The sequence below is a fragment of the Panicum virgatum genome, chromosome 9N (genome assembly GCF_016808335.1).
Source record: "Panicum virgatum strain AP13 chromosome 9N, P.virgatum_v5, whole genome shotgun sequence".
NCBI classification, from domain to species: domain Eukaryota; kingdom Viridiplantae; phylum Streptophyta; class Magnoliopsida; order Poales; family Poaceae; genus Panicum; species Panicum virgatum.
The window spans coordinates 26,644,701-26,671,880 of NC_053153.1; the positions used below are offsets into that span (position 1 = coordinate 26,644,701).

General features: G+C 43.3%; 3 protein-coding genes and 1 long non-coding RNA gene across 4 annotated transcripts; 1 reads left to right on the forward strand and 3 right to left on the reverse strand.

Moving 5' to 3' along the window:
* Nucleotides 1–3,266: 3,266 nt before the first annotated feature.
* LOC120687236 lies at nt 3,267–4,297 on the reverse strand. The gene is made up of 2 exons (XR_005680662.1): nt 4,156–4,297; nt 3,267–4,072 (listed from the first exon to the last, which is right to left on the reverse strand). It is a non-coding gene; the product is annotated as an uncharacterized LOC120687236 (long non-coding RNA).
* Nucleotides 4,298–8,635: 4,338 nt separating this feature from the next.
* LOC120688906 lies at nt 8,636–9,436 on the reverse strand. Its single transcript, XM_039971257.1, has one exon. The coding sequence runs from the start codon at nt 9,434–9,436 to the stop codon at nt 8,636–8,638; it is 801 nt and encodes a 266-aa protein (XP_039827191.1).
* Nucleotides 9,437–14,014: 4,578 nt separating this feature from the next.
* LOC120688907 (PTI1-like tyrosine-protein kinase 2) lies at nt 14,015–15,851 on the forward strand. The gene is made up of 5 exons (XM_039971258.1): nt 14,015–14,090; nt 14,499–14,792; nt 14,874–15,304; nt 15,414–15,500; nt 15,587–15,851. The coding sequence occupies exons 1-5, from the start codon at nt 14,015–14,017 to the stop codon at nt 15,683–15,685; spliced, it is 987 nt and encodes a 328-aa protein (XP_039827192.1). The 3' UTR covers nt 15,686–15,851.
* Nucleotides 15,852–21,378: 5,527 nt separating this feature from the next.
* Nucleotides 21,379–26,863, reverse strand: LOC120687639 (translin-like). Its single transcript, XM_039969671.1, has 7 exons — nt 26,447–26,863; nt 26,238–26,334; nt 26,018–26,133; nt 25,881–25,925; nt 25,716–25,741; nt 21,924–22,059; nt 21,379–21,804 (listed from the first exon to the last, which is right to left on the reverse strand). Exons 1-7 carry the CDS (start codon nt 26,808–26,810, stop codon nt 21,704–21,706), a joined length of 885 nt encoding a protein of 294 aa, XP_039825605.1. The 5' UTR covers nt 26,811–26,863; the 3' UTR covers nt 21,379–21,703.
* Nucleotides 26,864–27,180: the final 317 nt, after the last annotated feature.

The following is a 27,180-nucleotide window of genomic DNA, read 5'->3' on the forward strand; positions in this document are numbered from 1 at the left end:
CTCAAGCACAGATCGCAAGTTAAAATTGGAATTGTTATTAGCAGCCATAATCTACAACACAAATATGCAAAGTTTCAGTACTAAGTTTATGTAATTCTTCTATTAATAAATTTAATAAAAGACACTCCCACTATATCAACATCGTCTTCCCTCTAACGACATATAGGGGACCAAGATCCATATTCACTAAACTCCTAGTGAGCTTTGGCTTTACTACTAGAAAGTTAGTGACGTAGGTAAACAACAAACTTGTTAATCACATCCCTATGTGACTCTTGTTCGTTGGGTGGCATCCTATGCCCCGGCTCCAACAATATGCCTATAGCCCAAAACCGTTTTGATAGCTATGCTGAGTAACCAATACTATGTGTGCGAATGTCCAACATCCACCCCATTTATTATGATTGTTGATGGCACCCTACTTTGGCAGACCTACCACACAATGATCAAAATCTAATAGGTGTAGCTATTGGTAAAGGCATCTAGTGAACTCAACTTTTCTAAGGGAAGCTATTCTATCATGACAAAAACATATCGACCATATGAAAACATGAAAGAATAGTAAGACAGGAAAATAAATATCACAGGCATATAATCATATTATATTGTGAATAGTATGGCCAATTGAATCATAGTGGTCTCCATCTCCATGGTTCCACTGTGATCTCCATCGACATCACTCCTGCCTCCATGGTGATCATCATCGTCATTATGCTTGAAGCCTCCATGAAAAAGAATACTAAGCTACTACATCTAATAGCTAGTAAATTAAATTACATGAGGAGAACAAGCATCACATGTCGACACACAGGCCGTTATACAATAATGGGACAACCTCAACCCGGTTGTTGTAACGGTGACACTCAGGTCACAAAAATCATTACACATAGATCATCACATGATATTGAGGCCATACCATTCACATCACACCCTGCAAAAACAAGTTAAGCGTAGAACGTATTCTACCGTAGGGGTATGTAAAGCCGTTATCAACAGAATCGCCATGAAAATCTCATCGGATTGATCCAATCAAACCGATCTAGGGCATTCACAATGTCCCTTATTTTCACTAGTCAATCACATTGACTATCGCGATAGGTACATCGGAGAAGACCACACCACACGAGTCAGATATGTCGGCTCAATCTCTTCTTGTTTGCACAGTTAGCCCAGATGGTGATTCCAGCCGATATGGGCAAGTCGTGCGCACAATAGAGAAAGAACACAAACCAATCTATAGTCATCGTGATGCAATCAATTCGTACCAATCCCACACCGTGCATCAATCTATACATCTCATATGAACAGATTACAAAACCCTAATCAAAGCATATCTCTATATGCATATCCAGACCAAAAGCTAAATATGATCGTTCTGATACCACTGTAAGGAAACGCTACGCTAGCAATAAGGATCTCATGCAAGCAGATGATCATGGATCGTTATCCCTGGACGCGCAGCGCAGCGGAAGATGCGTTGGAGTAGACTCGTCCAACGTAGTCGCACGTCGATGTAGAGGAAATAGTCGATCACGTCACAAATGGATCGTCTCCTCATTGCCGATCAGCACCGCAATAGCAGCAGCGCCTCCACGGAGTCCACACGTGCGGGAAAAGAAACGCCATGCGCCGATGTGCTAGCACCGTGTGCAAGGCTGGGAGAGCGGCGGCCAGGAGGAGGGAGGGCGGCTAGGGTTTGAGGCGCGGCAAGGATGTGGCGCCCCTAGCCCCCTCCCACATATATATAGAGCGCGCTAATGGGCCATCGACCATGTAGGACCATTAGTAACCCTAATTGCTCATGGATAAATATCCATGTGGGCCTTTAATCCATATTGTTATGATTGCCTCTTGGGTATATCACCAACAAAAATGGCTTATGCATAAAAGAGTTGCTTAGTTATATTATAAAAGGAGAAGCTATAGCTAAAACTAACTAAATGCAAAAACTTATCCTCCAGCCCTAATCTGGTAGCACAATTAAACCAACACGATTAGCTGCAGATAACAAGTGCAACAAAAATTACGAACAATTATAATCAACAGCGAAGGGGCTCATGGTGTAGTGGCAAAGGCCACTGGTCGGGGTGCTCCCACCCAAGGTTCAAACCCTAGGTACCGCGCCTATTTAAACTTTAGGGGTTTTCCTTAAAGTATTTCTATCAAAAACAATTATAATCAACAGAACCTATTTCTTTTAGCTTTAACAAGACAAACTGAACAAATAAACTAGACATATATATAAGTTCTAGACTTAAAATTTTTATAGTGAACTACACATGAATAAATTAAGCTACAGCATAAATTTTGTGATTTTTGGACTAACAGATCTGCATAAACTAATTAAAAAAATCTTAAGCACAAATTAAATTCAAGCAGAGGTAAAAATGATATTAAACAAGCATGAACATTTTTCTACTGTAGATCTTGATCTAACCAATCAAACAAAACTTATTTTGTATTTTATCATTTCACATATACTTGTTATGCGTTTTACAAATTTCAGCCGCCAAAATAAAACAATTCAGAAATTCTGTACGGATTTTGACCGGATTTGATCCAAATTTGACTCAATTTGAAAGCTTAAACTTTGTATAAAACACGTGATCAAACACCTAAACAAGCGGGTGTTACAATATAGCTTCTGTCCAGTTCACAGAGTATATATGGACATTCATCATCACGAAACTCCATGGCAGCCGCTCTCATGTGCCATGCTGCCTCCGGTTAGTGAAAGCTGGGCCTTGATCGGAATCTTCCCTGGTGGGTGCGCGCTCGCATGTGCAGTGAGCCACTGACCAAGCAGCAGCTAGCATGGGGACAGCTCTGGCCAAGACCAAGAGCTCAGTTTCAGAAGAAATCAAAGGGAGCAACGCTCAGCGACCTTGCCCAGATGCTGGATCGGTAGGACCCAAGAAGTTGAGAGTTTCAGATGCGTGCAGCCGTAACTGCCTGATCAGCCTCCGGCTTATCAGCAGTAGCCAGCATGGTGGTAATTTTTTTGGATATGATTAAGAAAAGTTCCGGACTTGAACATTTATAATAACTAGCATGGTGGTAATTAGTAACGGGAGCTTAATTGTGGAGGAGGCAGTAGGTGCACCCAGCAGAGGCAGATGAGAAGCCAGCTGATTGAAGGGCCGGCAAGCACGAGCGCCCTGACCCAACCCGACTGCCATGCATCTCCGGCTACGGCCTTGTTTAGTTCATTTTGCATGCTCAAAAGAATTTAACATGACCAAACGAATGTGTGCATGCTCATCATGAACATGACCAAACGAATTTAGTTCATTTTGCATGCTCATCATGAACATGACCAAACGAATTTAAGCAACATCCAAACGACCACACGACAGTTCTCGATATCAAAAGAATAAATCAGCCTAGAGATTTGTTTAATGAATCGCAAAAAAAAATGTGTGCATGCTCATCATGAAGTGGCTACTCCCATCCCATGCAAACTGGATCAGTGAGCACCTAAAAGCCAAATAAACACAAGAGTGAGTAAAAATACTCAGCAAGCACAATTCGGAACCGGTAAAATGACTGCAAGTACATGAACAGTGGGATTCCAAAATTATGGAACAACAATAAAATAGTAGTTACCCTCTGAAACGTACGTCACTTGAAATTTTCTTAGCATTTACCGGTAAAGCCAAATAAGTGTGGCCAGCACTTATTCACAGGAACCTGAACATAAGACCCAAATTGCACAACCGGTGTTTATACAAACCTCCGGCACTTCAATGATATGAAAGGCAACATACGAATCTTGAATATTTGACAGAACCATAAAATTATGACATGATTCTTAAAGGAATTGACATATAAAATAAAGATATTGAATAAACGTCGCCCAAGGGCAGCAAGAAAGCCACAAACATAATCACACATCAAGAGGTTCGTCATTGCACTTGCCTTAATCTTATCGGGAATCCGGCACCACGCGCTCGCTACTAGAATTTGTCAAACCTTCTGCTGCCCTCCCCTTTCTCTGCTGCCCTCTTAATTGCCTCCTTGCCCCCTGCGTCCAGCAGAGCACCACCAGGAAGCAGCCAATCCTCCCTCTACTCTGTGCCCAGCAGCAACAAACGACACGCCCCTTTAGCACAAGGAACCAACACGTGCAGCAACAAGGCAAACCAATAGAGTTACCTAATGAGCAACCGGTGATGGCAGCAGCTCCCGTGGATGGAGAGGTTCGCCGATTGGGACTGCAAGCTTAGGAGCAGGGGCGGCGCTAGGGATGAGAGGAGGCGGCGCCAGGGATGAGAGGAGGCGGCGCTGGAAAAAAAAACGGAGGCGGCGCTGAACAGGAGTCGGGCCCAAGAAGGTGTAGAGAGAAATCAGAAACAGAAACCTAATGCATATCCAATGGTCTAGATTCATCGGCTCGCCATCAATTCATCCCTTATCCAAACTTAAAATGTATATAGTCAAACGGATTTGTTTCGACAAGATCTACGTAACCGCGGTGCCCGATCGTCCATCTGACCAACGATTAAGAAAGTCAAATTTTTGGTCAACTTTCTAATCTCTCTTGGCTTGAAATTAAAAATTATCTAAGTAACTGGGATATTACATTCCCCCAACAAAATTTGCCCTCGAATTCTTTATGGCTAATGTGTAGAAAAAGAATATTGAAAATAATAGTATAAACAAGGGCATGGTTACTCAGCAGATGGAAACAACTCAGGGTAGTTCTCACACATCTGTGACTCAAGCTCCCATGTTGCCTTGCGCTCAGTTTGATTAGTCCATAGTACCTTCACATACTTGAATGTCTTCCGTCCAAGGACTATCTCTGATGTTTCCAGAATTCTGACCGGACGGGACTCCAATGACAAATCTTGCTCAATGGTAACTGGCTCCACAGTAATATGGTGTTCTGGGTCCCTTAGATATTTCCTCAACATCGAGACATGGAATACATCGTGAACCCTTCTCATCGACTCAGGCAACTCCAATCGATAAGCCAACTTGCCCACACGCTCTTTGATCATGAACGGGCCAATAAATCTTGGACTAAGCTTTCCCTTAGTACCAAATCTCACAACACCCTTGGTAGGAGACACCCTAAGAAGTACCTCATCGCCTTCTCCAAATTCCAGGTCTCGTCTTCTCACATCAGCATAACTTTTTTGTCTACTTTGAGCTGGCAACATATGTTCTCGAATTTCAGCAACCCGCTCAGTGGTCTGCTGAACCCAATCCGGCCCCAAAACAGCCTTCTCACCCACTGCATCCCAGCAAAGTGGTGATCTGCACTTTCTCCCATAGAGAGCCTCAAATGGAGCACAACGATTGCTAGAATGATAGCAGTTATTATAGGAAAACTCCACAAGGGGTAAATGATCCCCCCAACTCCCTTTCCAAGATAGTACGCATGATCTAAGCATATCCTCCAAGATCTGAATAGTCCGCTCAGACTGTCCATCTGTTTGAGGGTGAAAAACAGTGCTCATCCTCAAGGTAGTGCCCAATGCCTTTTGCAAACTATCCCACAACTTAGAAACAAATTTGGCATCTCTGTCTGAAACAATGGTGCGAGGTACACCATGCAATCGCACTATCTCCCGCATGTAGATAGGTGCCAAATCACCGGCTGTACTTGTGGACCTAATCAGAATAAAATGAGCCACCTTACTCAGTCGATCAACTACAACCCATATAGTGTCTCGTCGCCTCGGAGAGCGTGGCAGACCAACCACAAAATCCATAGCAATATCATGCCAAGGCCACATAGGAACCTCTAAGGACTGCAACTTTCCCGCGGGACTCTTATGCTCAGCCTTCACCCGCTGGCAAATTCCACATGAGGCCACATACTTGGCCACATCAATCTTCATCCTCTACCACCAATAAGTTTTCTTCAAATCATGATACATTTTATTCTCACCAGGGTGGATAGTGTATCGAGTACAATGTGCCTCTTTGAGTATATCCTCTTTGACTTGAGACCTTTGTGGCACACATAGGCGACCACGAAATCGAACAGCCCCAGAAGCATCCAAGGTGAAATCCCCAACCTTCCCTTCATGAATACGTTTCCTGACATCTAGCAATAATCGGTCCTTTTGTTGCGCCTCCAATACACGCTCTGGTATAGCTGACGATAGAATCAACTGTGTCTTTGCTTCTGTCACTCTGGTATAACAGTATGATATATCCATCCGCTCAAAATCAACTATTAAAGCATTCAAGGTAGGAGGAGAAGTCTTACGACTCAAGGCATCAGCCACCGCATTTGCTTTGCCTGGCTTGTACTGAATATTTAGATCATAATCTTTGATCAACTCCAACCACCTTCTTTGCCTCAAATTCAGATCCTTCTGAGTGAAAATGTACTTCAAACTCTTATGATCAGTGAAAATGTCACATGACTCCCTATATAAATAATGCCTCCAAATCTTAAGTGCAAAAACAACCGCAGCAAGCTCTAAATCATGAGTGGGGTAGTTCTGCTCATGTGTCTTCAATTGCATTGATGCATAGGCAATTACCTTCCCATCTTGCATAAGGACGCAACCAAATCCTACACGAGAAGCATTTGAATAAACAGTGAAATATTTACCGGGCTCAGGGAGGGTAAGAATAGGAGCAGTCACCAACTTCTCCTTCAACATTTGAAAACAATGCTCACACTCTTGAGTCCACACGAATTTGACGTTCTTCTGAGTGAGCTTTGTCATAGGTTTAGCAATGATAGAGAAATCATTTACAAAGCACCGGTAATAATCTACCATACCCAAGAAACTCCTGACTTCTTTGACATTCGTTGGCCTTTCCCATTCCACTATAGTAGAAACCTTGCCCGGATCAACAGAGATGCCATGTTTATTAATCACATGTCCTAAAAAACCAACTTTCGAAAGCCAGAACTCACACTTCTTGAACTTAGCATAAAATTTATGACTCCTTAGAGTCTCAAGAACTCTCCTCAAATGGTCCTCATGCTCTGCTTCAATTTTGGAGAAGATAAGTATATCATCAATAAACACCACGACAAACTCCTCCAATCCCTGAAGCATATTATTCATTGTCTCCATGAAGTATGGGGGCACATTAGTGAGTCAAAAGACATAACTCCGAACTCATAATGGCCATACATTGTGGAAAAGGCTGTCTTCTCAATATCCTCCTCTCGAACAGGAATTTGATTATACCCAGACTGAAGATCAATCTTAGAAAATACTCTAACCCCTTTCAATCGCTCAAATAACACCTCAATATGGGGCAATGGGTACTTGTTCTTGATCGTCACAGCATTCAAGCCACGATAGTCGATACACATACGCCAACTACCATCTTTCTTCTTAGTGAATAGCATAGGGGCCCTCCATGGTGACACACTCCGCCGAATTAATTTCTTTGACAACAAATCATTTAATTGCTTCCTCAACTCCTCTTGAAATGGGCGGGACAAACGGTATGGGGCAATAGATACAGGACGAGTGCCAGGTATAAGATCAATACGGAACTCCACTTCACGCTTGGGCGCCATCCGTGGTAGCTCATCAGGGAAGACATCAGGATAGTCTCGCACTACCAGAATTTTCTCAATAATCAATGACTTGATAGACGTTTCAACTAGGCTCCAAAGAAAGCTGGTCTTTACGGAGCGACGGTCTAGAAAGAGACACGCCATCACCAGTATACAAAGACTAGGTGGATTTGCTTGAAAATTTATGGTCTGTCCTGGTGGCGCCTCAAGTGTAACAGTTTTCCAAAAACAAGAGATAACAGCTCTATAGCGATGTAGCCGATCCATACCAAGAATAACATCAAAAACCGGTAAGGGAATCACCATTAAATTTGCCACAAAGTCATCTCCACCTATAGAAACAATGCAACCCGGGCACACCACTGAACTAGATATCAAGCACCCAGGAGAACTAACATGAATTGACTCAGAAATCTGCTGGCTAGAAATATTGGCCCTTCTTGCAAAATCAAGTGAAATAAACGAGAAGGTAGCACCCGAGTCAAATAAGACATGAGCATCATGTGAATCAACATTAAGAGTACCTGAAACCACATCTAGGCGTCCAAGAGTAGAGGCTGTAGGCATAGTGTAAACTCCAGTAGGTGCAGTCGAACTAGAACCTCCCGCTGCATACTAAGTAAGCTGAGCTATAGGAGCAGGCGAAGCAGGTATCTGTAAAGGAGCACGTGGTGTAGGAAGCTGAGGTGGAGGCCAATAGTAACCCGGTGGAGGATAGTAGTACTGTGGACACGAAGAATATGGAGCTGGTGGGGGACCGGCCATCATCTGAACTGTGCCGCGAGGAGTAGCAACTGTAAGAGCCGAACCTCTGGAACTGGCAACTGAAGTGGATCCAGCAAAAGAAGAACCTGAACGTTGCCACTTGATGATGCAATTTGGGTTTCTCTTGCAAATCATGCTACTACGCCCCTCCTTGCCACAAATGTTGCATGTACCCGAAAAACTACACTCTAAAGCATGATGCGACTTCCCACACTTGAAACAAATTAAACCTTGTCCTGGAATAGGACGCATGAATGATGAGGAGTTCCCACCGTGCTGGCCCGAAAAAGACTGAGCCCCTGATTGCTTGGACTTGGAAGGCTGCTGAGACGGATGGTTTCTCTTAGACTTCTTGAAAGAGGGTTTCTACGAAGGCTCTCCTCCCTCCTGGTGAACCCTCTTATGTTCACCCCCCGTGTTACTCGAATTTCCATTACGCCTCTGCTGGAGCACTGTAAGCTGAAACTGAGTCTCCATACCCCTAGCCTCCTCAACTGCTGTGATATAAGTGGTAGGAGGATTTCTTCCCATCACCTCCCTGTACCGAGCATTAAGCCCCGTGAAGAACTTCCGAGCCTTCTCACGCTCATCACTTGCAACACTAGGGACAAAGCGAACAATGTTGCTGAAATCCCTCTCATACTCATCCACTGTCTTGTCCCCCTGCTGAATGTGGTTCAATGCATTATTCATCTTGTCCCTGAAGGAGTCTGGATAATACTTAGCTCTGAACTGCGCCAAGAAAACCTCCCAAGTGATAGAACCACGAGCAAGAATCCATGCATCACATACTCCTACCCACCAAATATCAGCCTGGCCCGTCAACTGGTGAGGAATAAACAGGACCATCTCCTCAGCAGTCATCCTACATGCAGTCATGACCTTCCCCATCTCGCGCAGCCAATCAGCTGCATCAGTAGGCATTCGTGAGCCATCAAAGGTATCCAAGCGCATAGACATCCACCTAGTAAACGTCATTGCCTGAACCGGGGCATTTGCACCACCACCGACGGGAGCTCCAGCAGCAACTGAGTGTTCCTCCCCTCCTTCAACCTCTTCATAACCTTGGTTCACTTGTTCATTGTTAACCTGCTGGTTAACATCGCCTCTACTATGACCACGACCTCTCCCGCACGCAGCATTGCGTGCACTCCTTCGCGGCGGCATAGTTCTAATAAATTTGGAAAGACAATAAAGTACGATTAACAACACGTTAACATGGCAAGAATAAGCACATAAAGGAAATTAGACAGCGAAAGACAAAATGCAGAAAATGCCCATGCAACCCATCCTATTGTGCATATGTGTGTCAAATTTTAATTGCAGGCCTAAATGAAGTTTCAAATGTTTAGCCTTATACAATATAACAAGGAAATAAACCTGACTCTGATACCAACTGTAACGCCCCAAGTAACGACATACCTAGAGGGTACTGCTAAAGACATTAAATTGCACTAAGTATAAAAATTCTAGTAAATTTTGGCAGAGTCTCCTCTATAAATTCTAACATTCGCGGGCACACAAGTAATATAATAACAATGGTATATATAAACAGTTTAAGAACTCCACATCGACTAACATGACCAAACGAATTTAAGCGACATCCAAACGACCACACGACAGTTCTCGATATCAAAAGAATAATTCAGCCTAGAGATTTGTTTAATGAATCGCAAAAAATTGTGTGCATGCTCATCATGAAGTGGCTACTCCCATCCCATGCAAACTTGATCAGTGGGTACCTAAAAGCCAAATAAACACAAGAGTGAGTAATAATACTCAGCAAGCACAATTTGGAACTGGTAAAATGACTGCAAGTACATGAACACTGGGATTCCAAAATCATGGAACAACAATGAAATAGTAGTTTCCGTCTGAAACGGACATCACTTGAAACTTCCTTAGCATTTACCGACAAAGCCGAATAAGTGTGGCCAGCACTTATTCATAGGAATCTGAACATAAGAACCAAATTGCACAACCGGTGTTTATACAAACCTCCGGCACTTAAATGATATGAAAGGCAACACACGAATCTTGAACATTTGACAGAACCAAAAAATTATGACATGATTCTTAAAGGAATTGACATAAAATAAAGACATTGAATAAACGTCGCCCAAGACCAGCAAGAAAGCCACAAACATAATCACACATCAAGAGGTTCGTCCTTGCACTTGCCTTAACTTTGTCGGAAATCCGGCGCCACACGCTCGCTACTAGAATTTGTCAAACCTTCTCCTGCCCTGCCCTTTCTCTGCTGCCCTCTTAATTGCCTCCTTGCCCCCTGCGTCCAGCAGAGCACCACCAGGAAGCAGCCGATCCTCCCTCTACTCTGTGCCCAGCAGCAACAAACGACACGCCCCTTTAGCACAAGGAACCAACACGTGCAACAACAAGGCAAACCAATAGAGTTACCTAATGAGCAACCGGTGATGGCAGCAGCTCTCGTGGATGGAGAGGTTCGCCGATTGGGGCTGCAAGCTTAGGGGCAGGGGCGGCGCTAGAGATGAGAGGAGGCAGCGCCAGGGATGAGAGGAGGCGGCGCTGGAAAAAAAACGGAGGCGGCGCTGAACAGGAGTCGGCCCAAGAAGGTGTCGATAGAAATCAGAAACAGAAACCTAATGCATATCCAATGGCCTAGATTCATTGGCTCGCCATCAATTCATCCCTTATCCAAACTTGCCATGTGTATAGTCAAACGGATTCGTTTCGACAAGATCTACGTAACCGCGGTGCCCGATCGTCCAACTGACCAACGATTAAGAAAGTCAAATTTTTGGTCAACTTTCTAATCTCTCTTGGCTTGAAATTAAAAATTATCTAAATAACTGGGATATTACAGACACAGCGTGCCCACCCAGGCCGGCGTGTCCACCCTGACCGCCTCAGAGCGCATTTAGTTGCCAAAATTTTTTGGGGAACACCTTTTCTAACACTAATTATAAAACTAATTACACGGATGGACGAGAAATCGCGAGGCGAATCTATTAAGTTTAATTAATTCATCATTAGAGGTTGTTTACTGTAGCACGACATTGTCTAATCATTGCAGAATTAGGTTCATTAGATTCGTCTCGCGATTTCACCTGGGATTATAAAATGAGTTTTGTTAGTAATCTTAATTAGTGATCAAATATTTGAAGTTACTGTAGGGCCAGAAAATTTTTCTTGAGAACTAAACGGGGCCTCAGTCGACGACATTGACAGTGCATCAGTCCTCCCCGTGTTGACGGGTGCCGTTTCTCCTTGCTGTTTGCTGGAATGCTGGGCGCTTGGAGTTCTGGAGGCTTGGATTATGTTATAAAACTGTTGACCCTCTTTATGACTTCAAGTTGTCAAAGCCATCGCTATCATCATGCGACATCGCAACAGATCAGCAGCATATGTTAACATCACTCTCTTGACTTCTTGATGCGACTCGTTGACGACCCAACTGGTCATGCCACTATCTATTAGTATTTTTTTTTCCTACCAATGAGTCAAAAAATGTGGTCCAGGGTATCTATGCACATTATATAGCCCCTAATCCGATGTCTCAATCAGACTACAGTTTTACACTTTCAGTCCTTGTTTAGATGCATAAAAGTGAAGTTGGAAAATATTGTAGTACTTTTGTTTGTATTTAGTAATTATTATCTCATTATGGGTTAACTAGGCTCAAAACATTCATCTCGCAAATTACAGACAAACTGTGTAATTATTTATTTTGTTTAGCTATATTTAATACGTCATGCATGCGTTCAAAGATTCGATGTGATGAGAAATCTTGTAAAGTTAGAAAAGGACCATGCACGCCAGTTGTCAGTTCTCGCTGAGGAAGATGTCAGAGAAGCTCTCGATGGCCTGCTTTGTAATTTTCATCTCCTTAAGGGTCTTCTTTGTAATTTGAGGTTGTACTGTGCTTCAAGTCTAATACCATCCTTCCTTTTCGCAAAGAAATAAAGAAGGAAAAGGACCACTGTTTAGTTGCAGTCAGTGACGAATAGTATTTTTCTCTCATTGTAAAACGATTTCTGAAAGTATCACATATACTACTATCTTATCTTACAATACCTATTTGTTTTTTTAAAAAAACAATAACCACGTTTGATCTCCCACTATGAAGATAGTCTAAGTAACCCCTATATTTTTACCTAAATTACTCACATCTGGAATTATGAAACTTTTATCTAAACTAACTCGTAATCTTCGACCAAATTACTCACTTAGTATTTCACCTAGTAATCTTCAACTAAAGCGGGGCGGGTTCCGTGACAACCTCATAATCCTGCTGCAGCAATCAATTCAAGAACGTATTAGTCGGCGATCGATCACGACCTCGCCTCCCCCCTCAGCCCTCAACCCGTTTTATTCGCTCCCCTCCCATCTCCCCGAGCAGAAGATAAGGCTCGGGGAGACACCAAGGTCGGGAGAGACTGAAGCGGCGTACCCTCCACCCAATCGCCAACCCCCCGCGCGCCGCAAGAATAAGTTCCGACCCCTCGGCCCGCGTCCCCTTCGTGCTGATCTCTTCCCCGGCCGGCGTTCCGGTCGGTCTGGCGGTGGTTGGTTCCGGCTGGATAGGTGGCTGATGTTGGGTTGAGTGCAGATTTAGTGTTGTAGAGCTCGCTGCCAATTTGGTTTCTTCTTCGGAGCCTTGTGTGGGCTGCCCGCGCCCGCGCAACCTCCTTCAGTTGAGGGTTTTGGCTGTAGAATGAGGAATTTCGAGTGTTGGTATGCGACGCTAGGCCTGATCATCTGTCGGGTCGGGCCGGGTTCGGGTCGGTTCACTTCGAGTTTCGGGTCAAAAAATATTGGTCCATGCCCGGTCCATGACATGGTCGGGTCGGGTTGGGTTCGGGTTGGGTCAGGTTGGCCTGCAATTTTGTGTGTAATTTTTGGGTTGGATCGGGTTTTTTTGAGTTTCGGTTCAAATATTTCAGCCCGTACCTGGCCCGTCACTTGGTGGGTCGGGTCGGGTTTTTTTCGGGCGGGTTGAGTCGGGTTAATCGGGTCGGGTGGCCCATGATCAGGTCTATTCGATGCGGACGGGAGTGATGTGGGTTGGTGAGGCGATAGGGTAGTTCCTTTGTTGGATTGACCGGGTGTGGGGAACCTGCTGTTGTTTGTTTTTGAGGGGTGGAAATTGACCGGGTGTGGGGAACCAGCTGCTATAATTAAGCTTGTCGCAAATGGTTCACCTTATCACCGATAGATTTTCGATAATTTTGATATTTTTGTTTTACCAGTGAGCTCCGATAAAATTAGTTTATCATCTAAAAATATAATTGTTTTAAATTTAACACTCCATTCGACTAACCCACAAGTTTGTGCACATACTTTTTACCCACTATAACTAGTAAAAAGAACATGTAACCATCTTGTAGCCCTAATCCATTCATTTCTTTTTATTCCACCATCCAATTCTTCATATTCTAGTGAGAACCGACGTAGCAGACATGTCTCCCTACCTGCTATTTCTTTTCATTTTTCTAGGTTATTATGTATACTGTTTTAGGCTATATGGTTTGAAAAATCTATGTTCATTTCTGCATAAAATGAGAGTTTTTTCTCTAAATTTTGTTCGAAAAAATTCTCTATCACTGATCGAATTTCGATATTTCCGTTTATCACCAATCTCCGATATTTTTAATTTATCGATAAGGTAAACCCTCCGCTCACCTGCTCTCCCGAGTCCCGGCCGTCTCCCCTCTGGTTCTGGTTCATCATCAGCTTCGTCTCCATCAGCTGGCCGGCCGAGCGATGGGGTGGAGAGCCTGGTTCTTCCGCCGGAACAAGACGGACTCGTCGTCCACCTCCAACACGCCTGTGTTTGCAGGTATGGCTGTTTCTCCATGGCTCGTTGCTCCTTTTTGCCTTCTTCTCGATCGCGCCCTTCGTTCTCCCTTGGCGGCGCCGCAGCTAGCGCGCTCAACTCGAGTGCTGGTGCTTGATTCCTGTCCTCGCCATCAGTCAACAGCACGGAGCCAGTCCTCACCGTCGGCGTGCCGGAGCTGACGGTTCGCGATCTCAACAAGGCCACCCGGTCCTTCTCGGCCGCGAGGCTCATCGGCAAGGTTTTAAATCTCCGGCTATAGCTACCGCTATCTCCGGCTATAGCTATCGCTATCTCCGGCTATAGCTGTTTGAGAGAAATTTAACTAAGTTTTTTCACGTAGAATTTAGCTCTTAGCTACCGCTATAGCCCGATATAGCTGGCTATAGCCCGTTTTTTGGACATCGATAGCTAAATGGCTTAGCCCGCTATTTAAAACATTGCTCATCGGCCGGGGGAGCAACGCCACCGTGTACAGGGCCAAGCTGCCGAGCGTGCCGGTCGCCGCCGCCAAGAGGCTTGGGACGCCGCGCTCCAGCACCTGGAGCGCCTCCAACGACGCGTTCCTGAGGCACCAGGTGTCGGTGCTCTCCATGCTCAGGCACGACCACCTTGTCCGGCTGCTCGGGTACGCCATCGCCCCCGACCTCCGCGTTCTTGTCTTCGAGTTCGCCACCGTGGGCACGCTCCACGACGTCCTGCACGGTACGCACGCACAAACACAACATGGTAGCATCTATCCCCTAGCTACCTGATCCATCACTCTAGTCACCGATCGACGAACAGGGCCGAGGGGTAACGACGACGGCCAAGAATCTGCCAGCAGCCGCAGCCGGGCGGCGGCGCTGCGGCTGAGCTGGGCGCAGCGCACGCGGATCGCGCTCGACGCGGCGAGGGGGCTTCAGTACCTGCACGAGACGGCGGCGGTGCCGCACTGGGGCGTCAGGTCGACTAACGTGCTGCTGTTCGAAGGCCTCAGGGCCAAGATCGCCGACTACGACGTGCTCGACCAGCTGCCGCCACCGGATGACGCCGATCACGCGGGCGTGTGGTCCGGGACGGCCCACGGCTACCTGCCGCCGGAGTTTCAGATGAGTGGCCAAAGGATTCCTTTCAAGTCCGACGTCTACAGTTTCGGAGTAGTACTGCTCGAGCTCCTGACGGGGAGGATGTCGTGGGATGTAACCATGGATCCGCATGTACTACTGCTGGGCTGGGTAAGCAAAACCCTGCTCGATCTTCTCTTGTGCAAATAGTTGTGTTCTTGGTTGTTGGCACTGAAAGTTGTATGCTAGTTCCAGCTTATATTATACTTGCAAATGACAGGCAACTCCATTGCTGAGAAAAGGACGAGTTGAGCGATGGATCGACCCGAAGCTTGGCACGCAGTATCCAGCTGCTGGAGATCGCGAGGTCTCCACTCTCTTCCCTAGCAACATGTGCTAGCGCCAGATCCTAACTGGCAGTGTGTGATGAACTAACCTTGTTCTGCCCTGCAGCTCGGGAGTATCGCTCTGCAGTGTGTGCATAACCGCCCCAGATCCCGGCCAACCATGGGAGCCGTCGCCGGATTGATCAGCAGGATCGTCGGAGACTAGCTAGGATGCATGTATGGGCATTCGCCCATTCCTGGATGCATGATTCTGGGAAAAGACGACTCATCTATCAAGTAGATTTTTCATTAGACTGGTAACAAAGCTGTGATATGTTCAAATTGAATAGTAAAGCTAGCCAACAATTCTGTAACTGTGTGCAGCCTCTTACTCTTTCATCCTGTTCGGAATAACAGGCGAAAAACTGTCGAATTAATCAACCATACCGGAAGAATCATGTACTTGTTTGCCCATATATAAGCAGTTCACACATCTCCTTTCTTGAAGATTTTACTAGTTTGCATTAACCGATAATTAATTGCAATCAGTGGTATGCAGATCACCATTTCCACACATCAAGGTGGCAATTAAAACAACCTTTCTCATGCTATTGTGGAAGTGGAACTCATCTACTTTGCGCTCTCGAACGAAAAATCTACTTGAGTTCTGGCCGGATGTGACACAGAGAATCCCTAGTGATGGCCTTGTACTGGTTTTTATTCCCCCCCCCAAGGCACCAACAGATCAAAGGTGTGTTGATCAACTAAGCTATCAGATTCAGACAAATATGCCACATAATTAAGTTGGAAGAAAGACACACCCAGTAGTTGTATTAACCCTAATTAGTTAAAATATCGATATCAGATTGCTAGTATGTACATATATATATACTGGTATATGCGCATAAGTCTAAACCACTATATTACTTACATTCACCACAAAAAACTATGTACCATTCCAGGCTCATCAATCATGCTTCTTTGCAATTCATTGTCATCTCATGTTTAATGAATTTCTAATAACTGACACAACGACCAATATAATTGACTGGAAGCACAGTGAGCGGCAGGCAAGTCGTTTTCCTGACCATCCGTTAAGAAGTGGCAGTCGCCTTGGATCGACAGATCTGATGGTTGAAAGTGATGCATGCATATGGCACACAGCTAGCTGGGTCGATCGGTGAGCACACGCCTGTACTTTGTTGCTAGCTAGATCGGGTCATGTAGGTTATTCCGTGTCCGTGAAGCCTCGTCCTTAGCTTGTTTATTAATTAGCTAGTGTCTTTGATAAATAACGTGGTGAGACTACTGACTACCGATAAATAACGTGCTAGAACATGATACTGTATTGGGCTATTGGCTATCATGTGGTCGTTGATTGGGTCTTGTTCTTCTTTTTTTTTTGGAAGGGATTGGTTCTTGTTCTACCACTACAACAAGGTATGTGGTAGTGGTGGGTCCGGTCACCTATACCTTTGCTTGTAGGATGGTTCTTTTGAGTTGGTTTTTTTTTTTTTGATAACGGATTCAGTTGGTGTTGGTGGCAGGTCCAATCACTCTTACCCTTGATCATATATGCTCTTTCATCGAATATGGTGTATTTCAGCGTATTCTAATCATTGATCATATAAAACAAAAACAAATGTCGTTCTACGTGTGTGCTCCCTTGATCTCAATGAGATCTGTTGGTAAATACGAACATTTTGACCACACGTACGTAGAACAATAACATAGGCTCGCCTTCTCCTTCTGTCCTTCAGGGGTGAGTCTTCCCTGTAGTAAAACGTGACTCGCTAATCTTTTAGCTAAAATAGAACATTAACACGTGCAGTAATATTTGCTCCAGGCCAAGTAACAATCATAGTCACTTTTGGTAATTTAATTATTAACCTCAACGGCATTAAGAACAGACGTACGGCTGCCATACACGTACTGTCCTGCGAATTTTGGAGAGCATTAGTACTTACAAAACAGCATGATTTGCTAAGACAGTGGTTCATTTAAATTTTTTTTCTGAGCTAGATGCTTGGCTTCCATGGCCAAGATCCGGTGTCCAAATCTTTTCACAACCAACTCCGTAGCCTTCTGTAGGCTTACCTGGAGTTGGTGGAAGAACTGTAAGACAGTGAAAACATATCAACTCCTCTGCTAGCCATAGCTAGCTAGGTATCCTTTACATAAAAAACTGTACAAAGATTGGTATAGACTATAGCACCTTCTTTTTGGGGGATTTTTTTTCCTTGTGAGTTTTTCTGGAGGTATTAGCCTTGCAAGCTGCTACCAAATTCCTCCATTTATCCTGAGAGCATGAAGCAAAATTACCTTAGCATATTTCTATACTCTGCAGTGGAACATGTTGCCGCCAATAATCGAGGTAGTACTGTACCTTGAGATGAGTAGCTGTACGAACTGATGTTGAGAAATAATCATCCTTCACCCTGCTCCATTTCCCAATCCCTCTTTTGGAAACACCAACCACAAGTTCAATCATTTCATCTTCTGTCCAATGGTCATTATTTTTCCTACTTCTATATTTTGCACCAGCACTTGTACAAGGAAATTGTGAACCAAATAGTTTGCCGATTTGAGCCTGAAAAAATAAATAAACCAACCAACAATTTATCCATTATATATGTATTACCTTGCCTTAGTGAATACTGCATATAATTCATATGAACAAATGACATTGACGATGGCAACGGAGACACTTAATTTAACCTAAATAAAAAAAACCATCATGGGGTTCAATTGGTGTGCTCAAATGTCATGAACCAGATAGATTCCTATATACCTAACGTGAGTCTAAATTTGTCAACTATATTGGTGTGTTATATTAGTGTTGTATTGAATTAAATATAGACACTTCATGGGTACTTAGGAATATGCTTATTACCCTCCATGATGATCTGCTTCTCATGCGAGTTCCTCTTCGGCGGCATCTACAAGAGGCTGATGAGAAACAACCTGAAAGGACATTCAATGTATATCTCACTAGCGGGGCATTCATTCTTTGCCGTAAGTATTAAATAAATGATCATCACAAGATATAATGAATTCTAGAAATGAACTAAATCACATGGAACATGAATATACCTGTTGTGCATTATTCCACGGAGAATGATCCATCCGAGCAGATGCAAATGTACATAGACAAAATCCATATGCAATGCTAAATTTGGTAAAACATCCAACCACCAACTCTTCTTATACTTTGAAACAACGGTTTTCTTCTATTTTTTTGGACATCTCAAATCCATACTATTGAATTTCAGAAACTTGATCACTGATTCCTATGTTTTCATCTTTACAAATGCTTTCTTAGTAGTGCAGATTTTTATTGCTATACGTCGATATGCCTCATTCATAAATCAGTGATCATATTAACATACCTATCAAAATGCAGATGATAAAAGGACAGCAGAGTCAGTTATAGCAAATTGTACCTAACTTGCTTGGCTCGAGGTAATACTCCAATTCATGGTCAGTACGTACTTTCTGTACTGCCTCTGCACCATCCCGATTGCGTGCATCTTGCTGTTCATACCTCATCTATGGTAAAGAAAAAAAAACAAGTGTCAAATTTATTGCATTATTATTGCCTCTCAGGCTATGGCATTTATTACTTCTAGCAATTTTTCTCTTCCTCTAAAACAATGCAAAAGGAGAAACTTTCAAATAATTTCTGAAATATCCCAAGGATAGGATCATATATATCTGAAAGGAAGTCGTACCTGATGAGTATTGTGGTCAAATGTGCCTGTAATGGAAACATCTTCATTACTTTCATGCCAGTTAAATTGAACTAGTACACCAACAGGACAAACAACAAAAAAAAATCACAATGTACCTCCTACTAAAATTTCATATAGATTTTCCTCATTTGCAGGCCCTGTCATTAAAAGTTGTATCTCCATCCTATCATCTTCCATCGACACCATGAAAAATGTAAATCTATCAACGCCTACACACAATGTCAAGTAAGCTAAGCATGCAATTGATGAAATTAAACATGAGAAGCAGTAAGTTTGCTGAGACCCGCTCATAGTACATTCACCCATCCGTCAGATTAATTAAGAAAAGAATAAGAACATATATAGTAAAAGGGCATGTACAATGTGGGATCACCGACAAAGCTTGACTAGGTTTCAGTGGTGCGTACCAGACCAAAGCCCAGAGAAAAAAGTAGGTGTTGTGTCATGTTCCAGCAGCGGATGCATGGTGAGTCACATAGATGATAAATGCACGACCAAACTATAGTCTCTTTTTGTAAATATTATGTTAGAAAAACGAATATTAGTTAATATGATTTTAGTGAGTATTTCAATTAGCAGTTCTTGCATTGGTTCACATATCAACAGTAAGATTATTTTTTTGGTTCCCATATAAAATATATTCCATATCATGTATATATACACATAAGTGCCTCTTCTTCCAAGAAAAAGGAAAATCATACGTCAATATATGTGTGTGTGGGTGCGCGCGTGCGTGGAGAGAGAGAGAGAGAGCACGCTCATCAGTCCATTATATTCATTGGTGCATCTATCCAAATTCTAGTGTTTTGTACTACACATGAAAATGACAGCTGAAGCATGGATGCGGGTGGCACGTACGCGTGATCGGCCGAGCTCGCCTGAGGACGGAGGGGAAGAACTTGCAGATCGAAGAAGGCGGACGGAATGCCCCAGCTCGATCAACGCCCCCTCGCACCCATGGCTGCTGCCCACACGGCAAGCGGCGCAATGGACAGTGGAGTGCTTGATCGCCGGGCGCTGAAGGCAGCAGTAGCTTGTGGGAACGTGGTGGAGTGAAGCAGATCGCAGATTGCTTAACTAGCAAGTGACAGCATATATATATATATAGAGCAGGAGTGCAGGAATTTCCAAGAAGGTTCGTCAGGGGCGAGCCGGCGAGGGCAGGCAAGCAGCAAAAGCGTTTAAACGGGGGCAGATTCCACAGGTCCCTACGTGTCATCTTCGAATTGGCCTCATAGGCATTGGTGGGGAACACACGCCAAACCGAAAACCTATAGCACCAATTAGGGGATCCAAAAGGGATTTTTTTTTTCACAAGTCATGAAGAACAAAGAGAGTGCAAGGGACTCAAGCTTCACTACAAAATTATATGGCCTCATAGGCATTGGTGGGGAACACGCCAGACCGAAAACCTATAGCACCAATTAGGGGATCCAAAAGGGATTTTTTTTTCACAAGTCATGAAGAACAAAGAGAGTGCAAGGGACTCAAGCTTGGCTGCAAAATTATATGAGTTTATCAATTCATCAAAACTTATTTTGGGATAGCACATAAGGAGTATTTATATTAGGAATAATCCTCCTAGCTGAGTATGAAATGAAGTCGACCACGTTGGAAGATGAAATGCCAATTGGTGGCATTCCTAAAATCATGTAGGGTACTCCTTCTGTCCTAAAATATAGGTTATTCTAGAATTCAAAATTTGTCTTTAAATATAAGACATTCTAGGTTGAGAGTGGAGCCAACTATCTTAATTATGCATCATTTTTTGATCTTTTTCAATAGAAAGACGTTCATACAACCATATAGGGGAAGTGCATGTGGAGAAAGTGTATGGGGAAATAACATGCTACCTTAATTAACACATATTTAATGACTAAAATAAAATTCCAATGCATAATAATTAGAGGTAGGAAAGTCTTTTCTACCCAACCATAATCTGTCCTAAAAACTCTAGAATGTCTTACATGACGGAGGGAGTATCTGAAATTTTCTGAAAGAACACTTTTTTGAGATGGCAAAGTACGCATTAAAAAAAAATCCTTTTAGAAAGTTCTAAAGGCTGTATATGACGCGTGTGCATACTGATCCAGGAAGAGATTGGACACCGTTTGGTCAGAATCTAATTATGCAGCTTTAGATAATTAAATTTACATACCAACAAATATAATAAGTGGCCCAAATCTTTAATTGGGTCCAGCCCGTGCAATCATGGAAAGCAAAGGGTAAAGGAACCAAAAGAGATCCCCGTATACTCTTGAGCGTAATCGACAACATAAATATCAGGCAGTTCCCTTTGAGAAATATCTGGCACATGACTCTTCCAGATATGGGAGTCAGATGGGAGTGCAGGTCCCTTCAAAACCACTAGTCCAGTCCCATATCACATACGCTTCCAACAAGGATTTTCTACATTCTAGCCAGACCAACACGTTATCGATGGCAAAAGCCAAACCACAAAAGTACGTTAAGACTACCCAGGATTGAGGATTCTACGACTGAGCCGCCTCTTGTTTCGACTCCGCTGGTGCAAGTCCTCGGATCTTCACGTCATAGTAGACCTCCTCCACTCTCCTCAAATCATACTTCATCCCTGCAAAGTGATTAACAGAGAGGAGTCTAAATTACACAAAGCAAATATTAATGTACTATAAGATACAGCAGCACGCTGTCGCTAAGTCATGTTTAAAAGTCTAAGCAGATAAAACTCACCATCAAATTTCTTGCGCAAGAAGTCATTGCGCAGGTTTAGCATCCTAAACGAAGCATGAAGATCAGTCAAGAAGCTCAAAACCTTTCTTGGACAGTCATAGTCTCCAGCAGTGACACGATTTACAACAAATCTTGGCTGCAAAAAAATCATCATGAAGCCATTAATTCCAGTCTATGGCTGGTGAGCATTACAACTTTCTACACATCCATCCATGGAATAACCACACACACACACACACACACACACACATTAAAGCATCTAGTATGAAATGTAGGTAGTGCATAGTTTTGTACACCCATAAAGTTTGCTGATATCCATGACGTACAGTTTTGTCTTCACCTATAAAGAACTACAATACAAACGACAGAACAATCAAAATTCCAATTTTCGAAGTGTAGGTATTTAGTCTCGGCCAAACTCTACATTTTTTATGGTATTTTGAATAATTGCATGCTTCTTTTGTGCATATAAAAGTTTGGAAGTAATATAAGGATTGTACTTATCAAAGCACTCACCACATCCTTAGGTGCCACACAAAGAAACTATTGCAAGGTAGAAGTGCTATATGCTTCAATCATTTGTTTGTTTCTCTTGATGTCATGAAGAAACTGGGATGTGTGAAGCTCAGTTTAACAGTGCAAACAAGAAAATGGGTTGAACATGACAGACTACAATAGCAATGAATAAATTGGGGTTGAGCTCATACAAAAAAATGTTAAATTTATCTCAATAATATGTACATGTTGACCTTGATCCTTCAACCCACTGGTCTTCTATTCAATTGTGCTTAAGTTACTATCATATTTGCATTACAGCTTAGTTTAGTAAGCCAACCTTTTCAAGTGAAATTAGCATATGGATTATGCATCCCCCACCAAACCAAAAAAAAAAGATTAAAATACCATAGCATAAACAGAGTGAAATGAATTTATCAGAGGATAGCTATACGACAAACCCAGAGCCATAAAAGTAGGAAAGGGTAGGTAAAAGGTATGTAATCACCCAAGCATTTTAGTTTTCTGAAGGAACTATTTCATCTAATCAAACCATTTCCCCTTATTGTTGCTGATAATCTGCATGTCTGACCACAATTGCGTGGTTGCGCCTGTTTGCCATGATTGCCGCGAGATTTAATTAAATATCCATTTATAACAATACACTTTCATATTAAAAACAGAGCTGTGTGCTGTACTACTATCGATATTAAGTTTGAACAGAAGAGTAGAAGGTGTTAAACTTCACGTATTCATACACCATTACCACAGTATGAGTGTAAAGACATAATCAGCTATCAGGCAACTAGACAACTTACTATAGCATTGCTGTGCAAAATTTTTAAAAATAACATGGAACCAAATGCAGTCCATGTCAGATAACATGAGACTAAGTGACTAACTAATCTATCGTACTTCCATTGTAACCCTCTATTTATCAATACAAACTTGCAATTTTTCCACACCATAACTATTCAATTTCATGCTCATGCACAGACACAAGAAAAGTTATCAATATCCATTACTTTATTACTCGCACAATCGCAAGAAAAGATAACTATCCTCATGTAAAACCGCCAAAACAATGCCTATCATTTAGTCCAAAAGCTCCTGTTCTGCTACATGATTCATCAAAGGTACTGTATGATATGACAGTTACACACCGAGGCTATGCAATTCTACATTCATTGAAGGATTGTTCTTCAAATTAATATGAGTTCTTAGCTTCAGCAATATGAAACCGATTGGAAAAATGACCGTATCCATCAGTGCCAGAACGTGACTTGAAATCAAAGGGGGGGATGCTAGATTAAAAAGAGTGTTATTAGCTCATGACTATAGATATGCTCTTAAACCTCCATTACTTTTGCTAAACCAAGGGGGGGTGCGGAGCCCAATATGGCCTCCACTGGGCTCCGCCCATGGTATCCATTAAAATCTGGAAGTTAATTTAGATGCCCTCTAGCCCGAATTTGAATCACCTATAACCTCTACTCAATGATAAAACTTGGGACATTGGCCCCATCTAAAGTTCTACTCCAGCTAAGGTCAACATAAATAAGTTGGCTTCTTAGAGAAGCTTTGGCTTGATCAAATTTGTTCCTGGTCAACTCACTCAAATATAATATGACATACACAATTATATTAGTACTAGTGGCCACTGACTGTAGTGGCAACATCTCATAATTCAACTAAAACCCTATGATTTTGTAATATTGACCTTGTAAAAAGCAATCAAAATTTATACAATCCTACAGCCTACAACCAACACAAGAAATGTTGTTTTCCAACAAGGATATCTGATAAGATATAGTGTTTTGTAAAAGCATTTTACCAATAAGCTTGACAAGAAGTTCCATCGACAAGGAAATATCAAGTAACAAAACAGACTATATTGTCACCATTCAAACTAATGCGCAACTCAAATGAGGCTTATAAAATGAATTTTCTTATCAAGATAAAATAATTAAGAGGAATAAGTCTGCTTAACCCCCTCACGGCCTCACCTATGAAACCGGGTATTCTACACCCCGAACAATCCAAAACCGTCTAAATAGCCCCTAGAGTGGTTTTGAAGGCGGTTTTGCCTACGTGGCATTCATGTAGATAGTGACATGGCAAGGATGCATTTTGAAATCTACTTCACCCCCTAAACTATTGAGCTTCGTCTACATAACCACCTCAACTATATAACTGTATATTAGGCTCCTCAAATGTTTTCAGTACCATCTAAAACTCTCTGCTGCACATGGAAAATGGCTTGGCACGGGCTCATCTCTCTATCATAAATACAAGCATGTCCTACTAGTCATCTCTTTGCCATTTTAGCTCATTGGTGAAGTATGATAAGGACTCAAAACAGAGGTCAAGTAGATGTCAAGTTGTCACATAGCTAAGAATAATGTAGAGATGACTAGTACCAGGATATGCTTGTGTGAGAGAGATAAATAGAGATATGGGCTTGTGCCAAGCCATCTTCCATATGCAACAAATGATTTAGACCTTACTGAAAACTTTGAGGGGCTGGACATATGAGTATATAGTTGAGGGGGTTATGCAGAAAAATCTCAATAGTATAGGGGGTGAAGTAGATTTTCAAAATGCGTCCTCACCACATCACAGTCCACATGTAATGCCACGTAAGCAAAAGCGCCTCCAAAACCATTCTAGGGGGGGGGGGGGGGGGGTCATTTAAATGGTTTTCAGCAGTTCAGGTAATAGAATACCTGGTTTTATAGGTGAGGGATTTAAGTAGAGAACCTTGATAGGTCAAGGGGTAAAGTAGACTTATTCCTAATTAAGAAGCAATTGCACACCACATTTTGATTCCGCAAATGGTATGGCAAGTTGGCAACCGGTGAGCTAGCTTAATTGAATGTATAATGGCAATATGCAACAAAATCACAAGTAGTTGGTAGTCCTACCCAAAGACATCATAATTCTATCGCACAATTAATTTTTTTTATTGGAAACGATTAATTCTGATTTCTGTGAATACCGTAGGTGTAAATTCATATATTCAGAGGAACACAAACTAACGATTTAGACTTATCTTGTTAAATAAGATCTCCATAAGTACATATAATTAATGGTGTGTGCATAGTTGGTTCTAGTCAAAGTAATATGCAATATTCCCTAACAAGGATATATTTATTTTTTTCAACAGTATTATGTTCAGCACTTAGGCTGAGTGAACCATTGTTTGTTGTTTCAAGCCACAAGCATAACGAAAAGGAGCTATTTGCGCAAATGAAAACTACAGAAACTACTCTATGTTTGATGAGTTGTTGAACTTACAAATTCATTGGACATGAAGCACAATCCTGCAAAACAAGCAAGTCCTCATGTAAGTGACAGCATAATTTGCGCAGACTTACATCTATAGATCCCAAGAGTAAACATCTATTTAGAAAGCAAAAAACCGAAGGATAAAGTAACGTACAGACTGACAAAGACACTAACCTGTCAGATAGTCTTCAACATCGAGGCAAAACTCCCCAGAGCTCACTGCAAAAGCAAGGATACGAATTTAGATGCAATGAAACACTACCAATTACCACAATGCAACTATTGTGACAATTGACAGAACGCTGACATACACCCTAGCTTCTCCTGGGCCTCAGCGTGCATTAGTAGCCCGCCAGTCTCCAGCCAGTGCATGAACGCGAGCATCGACACCACCGCCTGTGTCTCGGACCTCCAATCACCGTGGTACCTAAGCCACGAACCCCCACACACGAGACATGACACATTTCCCTCACAAAATCCGATTGCTAACAACCTGGACACAGATGCGCCGAATTAAATGGAGCAATTCACCTGTAGTACTGGCCGGGGCACTCCTTGAGGACCTCCGCCAGCTGCGCGTACAGCCCCTTGATCACCTCCACCTGCGCCTTCGCCTTCCCGAGCACATCTGCGCTAGTACAGAGGAGGGTAAACTATTCCGGAGCAATCAACGAGATTAGGCGCAAGGAGGTGAAAACCCCCTAGTAGAAGTGAAATGGGGGAGGAGGAGAGGCGGCAACCTTCTAGGGGGACGGGCTGGTGGACGAGGAGGAGCGCGGCGGTGGCGACGCGGGACGCAGATTCGATCTCGGAGACGACGGTGCGGATACGGTCGCGGAGGGTGGAGAACTCGTCAAGCTGCGCGCGGAAGGACTCGAACTGCGCGTCCATGACGAAGGAGGGCAGCCGCGGCGGGGGCTGGGAGTCGGGGGCGGCGGAGGCGCGGGGAGGAGCGGGGGAGCAGAGGCGGCGCAGAGGGGGCAGGAGGAGAGCGGCTCGGCGGTGGGTGAGGAGAGCTGTGGCTGGGGGCGAGAGAGAAGCGGCGGCGGCGCGGAGGCGGAGAGCGGCGGCGGTGGCGGTGGCTGCTGCGGCTGCGGGTCTCATTGCGGAGTGGGGTTTTGGAGATGGTTTTGATGGCGGAGGCGGGGGAGGCGTGTCGTGGCCTCGTGGGTAGCCGGAGAGGCGTCGGCCCGTGGAGAAGACAAGTGTTCTTCCAGGCGCATGCGATCAGTTTTGGGCCAGGCCAGATCCTAGCAACTCTGAGCCCAGTTGTTCTGGAAAAAAAATTGGGGCCCAGTTCTGCCCGTGTACCTGATCTTTTTTTTTTTGAAATACTTCCAGGAGCACTGCCTTGTCATCGTGTACCTGATCTCAATCTCAATTTCTATCTATCAGCACTCATATTTTTGCTAAAGTTTTAAGTTTTAACTAACCTTTAGCCCACCCTATTAGCACTTCTGTTTGAATACACTAG